Below are 8,578 nucleotides of genomic sequence, written 5' to 3'. Positions count from 1 at the left end.
GCCGCATTCAGACCGCCAGACTATTTCAACCTACCCGCGACGCAATTCTGAGTATGGTATTATTCAACACATATGTAACAAATGTTGAGATTTATTGGGATATATATTGTCATTAAATGATCCCCCTTAGACAGCAAATCTTGACCATATTCATAGGTCACACGACAGCGGTGTTGTTGTGGTTTCATTCTAGTCACCAGTACGGACAGGTCGGTGGCAAGTCTACACCGCCAATAAGAAATCTGTAGATCCAGGTTATATGGATAACAAAGTTACACAAAAATATATAATCCAAATCAGTGGTTCTCAACCTGGGGGGCGCGCCCCCCTAGGGTGGCGTGAAAGCATCTAAAGGGGGGCGCGAAGAAGCTGTCAACTGAAAAAATGTTTCGCCCTCTGCGCGATTTACCTCCAATTCACGCGCGTTTCTCTATATATAGACCCAATTTCATATTTTGAAATTCTCTCATCAACATCATAACCTTCCATGCCATCAAACAATCTGTTGGAGTTGCTAGCATCCCGGTTGGATTTAGTGATATGACGATAAGGGGGGGGCGCGAAATTTTTCACTATCATTAAGGAGGGCGTGTCTAAAAAAAGGTCGAGAACCACTGATCCAAATATATGTGGAATTGTGGACACACTGCTCCATCCTTTATGACCCACAATATCCCCGGCCTTCAGAGAAATCCATATTGCGATTTCATTAGTAATAATGAACCAATTTCCAGCGTCCGCATTTACCGTTGTATTCATCTTGTAGTCCTCACAGTGCATATAGGCAAGGATAACGGCAGATTACGACTAAAACAAAGACAGCGTTGAAATGTGTCAACTTATTTATATCGTCTTCGGAGCCACTTTTTTAGTGGTTTATAACTGTACTCAACTGGCTAATCGTGGTAATTTTGTAAATTCAGTTGTTTGCGAACATAGCTGTTGCTAGAATATGAAACCCTATGATCCGTAATATAATGAAATATATATTATAAATAAATAATATATCAAAATAATAAAATATATTATTGAATATACAGGCCCTCTTAGCGAAAAGAGTTTTTACTCCACCCGTGTAACTCCCCTGATATGCGGGTGTGAATATATAATTCTGAGCTCGGTTCTGTTTTCGTGTGAAATAGGCTATACTTTAGACTTGACTATGTCATAATGCTGTAAGTGTTGTACCGAACTGTTTAAAAGCAGCCTACAACTCGCTCAAGACCTGTTGTACGGGAAAGTTGAAAATACTATGTAAAATTCGTTAAATTACGACAGCACGGGACAATTTTGCAACATAATAGAGGTTAGCAAACAGCAGAGTCCCAATTCCTTCAAAAGGCCCCGGAAAATTAAAATAAAGTTAGTGGTTTTTACCAGGATTTCGCCTTGTAGAAACGTCAATAAAACCACGTTTAACATGTCTCACATTTAAAACGCAGCAACAAATTTCTTACTGATTGAAATTCATGATATTTGCTTTTGAGCTGCATACATTTGTCGAAAACAAATGTCGTAGCATTTTGGTTCATTCTAGATTTTGAAGGTTCCCCGATCCGCAAAGGTTGTTATGAAATTCGACTATAGTCACCAAGCTAAAACGGTTGTGAACCGCTGCACTATACTAATTTCGTACCCATACGTCAATGTTAGGTGCTGCAACACGACTATACAACACTTAGTATTTCTGTGTGCTAAGCCGACAAAAGTGCCAATAATTATGGAGCAGGAACGTTTAACATCGCCAAGTCCCAAATCACATTCTCCGCAATTTTTATACGTTTACAGATTTGCAACGAAGAAGAAACGATACCATAAGTAAATTCGCAGAAGACGATATAGCTGGCTAGCTATCGTCGAGTCGGGAATGCAGTTGGGGCCAAGATAATTATGATCTTTGGGTCGTAATCAACCCAGTCAAATTGCTGGTATGCGTTATTTCGCGTCTTTGAAACCAGCTCCATGTGAACGTGAGCCGCAATAGCTGTGCTGCATGAGAAAACACGTACATCGGAAATTATCTCGAAGCGGATGGCAAGCAGCGCTCAGTCGTTTCCGCACATTGCAACGCAATGCTTTCGCGGTATACGAGCACCTAATCAATATATCAATGAGATTGAGTCGGATGTTTTTTATTTTCCTGAAGTAGGAGAATAAAAGTTGTGGTATTTGTACTGTTTTGCAACGAGAAGAAAGCAACGGGGTCAGACAACCACGAAACTCCAAAGTACGAAGTTTAGAGCCGCTGTTTTATGGGGTACATAGGTGACAACATAGTCAAATTTATCTCGATTTCTGTTCCAGGGTTCATCATAAGTGATGCATCACTCTCGAATCAGCTTTGTTCATTATTTATATGGGTTGCAAGCTTGTAATAAATCCATTCGTACCTAACCAGTTCATTAAAATTCACATGTTAGCGGCGGGTATAGCATGGTTTTTCGGACAATCCTACTGTCGCGATATCCATGAACTATGTTTTATCTCCAAATTGAAAAGACCAAACGCTGTTCTCGTCTGCACAGCACAACAGTCGAATTAACATTGCACAATGATCGAATCCGTAATGCGGGATTTCGAGTAGGCCTAGCCGAACAGCGAATTTAGTTTGTGCTGTAATTCTACGCTTTGCGCTCGTGAAAACGATAGGCCTGAGCCTTTTAACGTGATATCAAGCTCAGATCTTCGATTTCCTATCTCATCGAAGCTAAATAGTTCCCATAGCGATGGGCTTAGGCCTACGTAATATGGTTGAATACCTCTCACGCTAACAGCACTTGACCGCATAATCGATTCGAGCTGAGAGAGAGCAACTGCGTGGGTACAGAATAGAAGGCTCGATAAATACTTTCTTGGATTTAAACTAAAACATGATTACTATATTATATCGTAGAGAGCTCTAAATAAACCAGGTTACTTTTCGAAATTGATCCCCGGGTACGGAAGCGGAAGTATATTGTTCAAATATAAATGCCGAGCGTAACTAGCTCAGGTGAATCGAGCGATAATCTCTCACGGACAATAACCTCAAATTATTTGCGATATCAAGTAGGCCTATACGCATTATTGAATTAGGCATGGCTAGGTCAATCCGCGATTCTCCTCCTTCTTACGACGAAGTGTGTGGCTTGCACAGCGGTGAAACGGATGATAAAGAACTAGCTGTTGAATATGCAGCACGGAAATCGGCGTTGAATGTGAACAGTATTCCGTATTCAAAGTTGGAATACTCAGAGAGGGATGAGAGCGCCAAAGCTCCCGACATATACCTCGACCGCAGGATTGCTTCCAATATCGATGCTGAGGACGACGACGTGCCGATTACATCGGATAAAGACGGTGTGACATATTGTTATTCCTTGTAAGGCAATGCAAGGCACCTTGGTTTTGATCGGTAGAAATGACAAATGCCTATAATTTCTCAGTTTGAAAATTCATAACGAGAAAAGTCTGCTGCAGCGCTTTTCGCAGGCATTTTGCTCGTCAAATTCGGCATGCAGAAAATCGCAAAACTGCATGATACACGACTTGAAGACCCACGTCGTATTTCGAGTGAGTTAAGATATTACATCGTTGGATTATACTCAGAGGTCGCGCCGGTGACGACTTATTCGTCGATCCGTTTGTTTACTCATAGCGGTAGATAGCTAAACGTCGGCTTATTCCGTTACGGTTGACTGACCATCGATATAATCTTATATTGTGTATCGGGTAATTTAAATACGAAATGGATACAAGAACTAATAAATGCAAGTGGCAAGGAATAGAGAAGGTTACCGTTTCGCTAGTTGTGAATGAACACATGAACCCGGGCTGAATCTGTCGCAGGGATATCGATTTACTTTGAAAGTAAACCAAGTGTAGAAACCCGCAAGTTCAAGTTTGGTGGCTGCCATCGTGCGTTTGTATAATTATAACGCACACAAAATACCCATCGGAAGTCTCAAGAGGGGAACAGTTACCGTAAAAGCGCAAAGAGCAATTTTTTTTTGCAATTAATATCATTTATCTGTCGATTTAATCATCTATATAACATCACGCGAGTGCGATACTATGACAAGTGAGGTGATGAATATACTTCAAGAGTAGTTTCGAATCTTGCATATGTTCTGATAATGAATCAGTCTTGGGGTATTTTTAAAGAGCGAGCGATGATGATCCGTAAAGCTTACATGCGACGAGAGGCTTCAGAGCTAAATTTGAACGTTAATATATTGACCTACGCATATTTGAAGTATATCAATTGAATGCAAATAGCGGATTTAGCCCCTAAAAACGGGGACTGGCAACATACGGCCCGCAGACAGTTTCTACCCTGAAAGTGAAATTCTATTCTGAAAGTGACAAATTTTATGCGTCACAGAATGAATCCAGGTTTGCCAACCTGAGAAGGATGGAAATGAAACTACTTGCCCTGTTCGGGTCTACATACATTTTCGACCATGAAAATTAACGAGACAAGAGTGGTTTCCAATATAACAGATGTTCACGTGCAGTCTTTACTAAGGGTTGCTACATACGACATGCAGCTAGAGTTCAAAGAACTTTTTGACGACTTTGACCGACCACAGATGTCTGATTAACTTCAACAGCTACTGTTAATAAATTCATTAAATACTGTTTTTGGTCTCTATGCTTTAAACTTTAAGTTTACATTAAATACGATTTTTTCCTTGTATAAGTGGATAAATACACGATTAATGTATATATTCTGTAATCCGGCCCGCCAAGTACTACATTTACCCATATCCGGCCCGCCGACCGGAGAGGTTGCCCGCCCCTGCTCTAAAATATAACTCGTCTTTACAATCATCGCAATCGCTGATGACAGCAGGCTGAACATTGAGCTACAAAAATATATTCATTTTAGGTTATCCAACTTATACTTCGTTCGTATGGTGCTAATATACCTCGCAGTAAGTTCATTGAACTACATCTCCATTTTCAATTTCAGTATCGCCTTTGCACGAAATGCAACGACTTGCTTCTAAGGTACGGTATTGGAATGTGGATATTGAATACGGGCCTCGAGATGTGTTCGGTAAATTATTCCCGTTTCAGGCAAGATCATTTCATAGATTACAGTGACGACGAAGTCCCAGAGCACATACTGCTCACAGTTACCGCCAAAAAAGTCCTGCAAGAAACAGATTCGAAATTATCACCCATCTGTGAAAGTAAGCTTTGCAACGACAAGATTCGTCATAATGCGAAAGCTCTTTTGCGAAGTCACCGGCGTCAGTTTCCGCCTGGAGATATTCATCCAAGGACAGAGGTGAGAAACGTATGGTTAACTTTATCTACGAGCAATAGTAGCCACTACCAACATTGTATGAGCCCTATACGGCGTATTACCTGGTAGGGTAACGTATTACGCATATGCATCTTACATGCAGTCACATCTGTACGTGGTCTGTCGATAAGAGCGGTTTCAACTGGGTGAAATTTTGCGTTATGGATATCTGCAGTTTTCCCACTATACCTTGAACTATATCCATGCCGTTTTAAGCATGTTTCACACCCACTGAGAGAAACAGTGAGCCATCAATGCCATTAATTGAGTTAAATCTTGACAAACGACTTGACGGATAACTCCGGTTTTTACACCCAATCACCAACGTGTGCCCGGGTCCAATCAACGTCTACTTCAACCTTCTCTTCGTCCCGAATATAGTTCATGACATAAGAAAACAATTGTGTAGTGTAAAGATGTTGTTGGAAATACTTGGAACTCGTCGTCAATGTCCTCCGTACAGGCAGGACATGATCAGAATTCGATTTTGTCGTAGCTGTAGTAGTGTGAAAAGTGAAACTTATCTTGCAGGTGCAGACTGTTGAAATGTTTACTGTGCAAATCGCACTTTGTAAGTATAAAAATACGGATTTTACGTTATATTCTCTCGGAGAGGAAGGAAAGCTTTATATCCCTACCCGTCACAAACGAAAAATAATTTTTTTAACGCGCATGTCTGATCAATGATCATGTTGCTTGATCGTGATTTTGCCTGCGTGAAGAGAAGCGATAAAATTCCATACCGGCCAGTACTGACGTTATATTTTTAATATGCATTTATATTTCTTGAATATGATAAACCATCGATACCAAAAAAAACACATAAAACTTTCGGGGGCTGCCCTACGTTTCACTGCCCGTTATGCTTTTTCCAAATGTGGACTCTGGTGTTTAACTCGCAGGGTCATTAACTTCCAGTGCTGATGAGTGCTAGTCCATTATGCGAGGAAAATAGGTATGAATTTATGGTATAGTATTCCGTTGAGTTCCATAAACCTCATTATTAGCGAATTGTATGTACGATTTATGTTCATATCATATCGCTCTTCAGTTATCATAGCAACACCTCAAGTCTCTTTATTCCGTGTCATAAATGATTGTCTTCCACCAAGGTCGTAGAAGATCGCATTGTTGGCCCATGTGTATAGGCTGGTTACAATAGAGCAATTATCCTCGAGTTAGACAAAGTTACCTTTATTCACTATTATTCCGTTTTGTAGTATTCGAACGCTTGAAGTCAATGTGTCATACCTATTATATACCATTACATCATATCACTGAAGCGTTGCTCCCAACAGTCATACATTACTGAAGAGTCTCCGATGTCATCAGACACACGTCAGACACATCCATTTCCATCATCCATGCTCAATGCTCATGCTCATGTTTCATGCACCCGTGTATAGCACCCTTTGTAAAACGTCTGCATTTCACATGCCTGGAGAATGTAGCACATTTTTATAATTATGGATCGTTCGCAAATACAGCATTTAAATATAACGATATTTGGATTCAAATTTTGTGATTTTATACACCGAGTGGGATAGCATTAGCACATACGCATAATGCGTATAATAAAAGATTAGGACGCGTTCTCAGATTTCAAAGCAGCGACTAATTGCGTAATTGTGCAATTATATCTTATGGTGTCTATCATATACTTGCTCATAATTTTTTAGTATAACCTATTGTAAAATTATCTAGGAGCTGTATTAACCAAAAGCTGTGGATTTCAATACTATAACACTATCAAGTATCAATGTACTTGAATATATCTAAGAACTACCGACAGGTAATTGAGCATTGTGCGCTAGTATCCAAGTAACATACCCTTGCCATAATATGCCCCATATATAACTTGTGCGACGCGCACTTATACTATAGAAATTATTCGAGACGGTATCCGATAAAGAAAATAGACCAAATGTCTAGGCCTGGGCCTACATCGAAGCTACATTTACATTGACACATCTACATTTAATCATCGGTCATGGTTATATTCATACACGTAAGACAGTGTGCGGAAAGCACTATTTCATTTTAGGCGCCAGGTAACCTAGGGGTGATTACAGGAGCGTCACATACGTCTGCCCTCGTTTTGAAACTTTACGCATGGCCCATTATTGCAAATTGTTGTGAAAAAATGCAGACAATATCACTTTAAGGTCATGTAGGTGTAGCAAAAAAGAACACAGATTTGACGGACGAATACATGTAGATTAATCATAATATGGGCAAACATTCTCAAATAACATCAGAAGAACTTACGGAAAATGGTAAATCCACAACATAGATCCGATGAGATATAGTCACGTAGCATTTACTCACGATATTCAAGTATAGGTGAAGCATCATTGAACCACTCGATATCTCCTGACTATGGCGGTAGAGCGAATTTACGTTGAGAAATGTCTTTTTTTAGTATTATATAAATGTTCGTCTTCACACCAAAATGCATTTTATGATTAGGGGGACTGGATGAAAAGGAATGTAAAATCATACCAACTTTTTCTAAGAACACACATATCACACCTGACCTCTAGCTCTATCACGCGGTGACTGAATGTATGGAAAAGATAAAGAGAAAAGTGCTACTATTGCTTGTTTTGAGGTATTCATAGTGTTTGTCGACTACTATAGTCATTTACACCATGCTAATTTATTCCGTAGCTGCCGACAGGTAGTACGGCCCACTTCTACGCTTTTATAAGACTCCACTTACACCAGGGGTCGGGAACCTTTTTCATGAAAATAGCCATATTGACCCTTAATTTTCAATTGTAATTTCCAAAGGGCCATACATCGATTTCAACTATTACGTCATAATCGCAGATACGTGACGTCACTGATTTTCAAAGTTAGCTATACATGGAGTTCCTCGTGTGCGCCGTATTTTCTGAGTAAACACTAATGTGATGTTACAACGGAACGGACCCACGAATCAAGCCGGATGCGTAACATTTGAGCATCCGACACAGTGAGAAACGACTGTTGAGCATGTGACACTTTAGCCTGGCTAAGGGATTCGGGAACCTTTTGCAAGCTACATATTTATAATTTTCTTTCCGTTACAGCCATAATTAATAGATTTTTTAAAACTTGAGGAAATTAAGATGTGCATTTTAGAAGCAAAACCAACAATCGTAGACAACAGTAAACGAGCGAATTAACTGCATATTATTCAGTAACACGGCTTTCAAGGGAATCAGTCCAGCACTCGCGAGGGTAGCCATACTTCAATTGCTCTACTGGTAGTGACGTGCTGTTTAATTAGTTACTCCAAGT

The 8,578-nt window shown here is 40.0% G+C and overlaps 1 protein-coding gene across 1 annotated transcript; it reads left to right on the top strand.

Annotated features, from left to right (window-relative positions):
• The first annotated feature begins 2,499 nt into the window (after positions 1-2,499).
• Positions 2,500-6,810, top strand: LOC145433957 (uncharacterized). Its single transcript, XM_080311214.1, has 5 exons — positions 2,500-3,361; positions 3,426-3,552; positions 4,955-4,992; positions 5,062-5,275; positions 5,825-6,810. Exons 1-5 carry the CDS (start codon positions 3,078-3,080, stop codon positions 5,978-5,980), a joined length of 819 nt encoding a protein of 272 aa, XP_080167340.1. The 5' UTR covers positions 2,500-3,077; the 3' UTR covers positions 5,981-6,810.
• Positions 6,811-8,578: the final 1,768 nt, after the last annotated feature.

This window comes from Botryllus schlosseri, chromosome 2 (genome assembly GCF_051294905.1).
Source record: "Botryllus schlosseri isolate E-star chromosome 2, Bs_hap1, whole genome shotgun sequence".
NCBI lineage: Eukaryota > Metazoa > Chordata > Ascidiacea > Stolidobranchia > Styelidae > Botryllus > Botryllus schlosseri.
The sequence above is the reverse complement of the archived record's forward strand: the minus strand, read 5'-3'. Positions and strand labels throughout refer to the sequence as shown.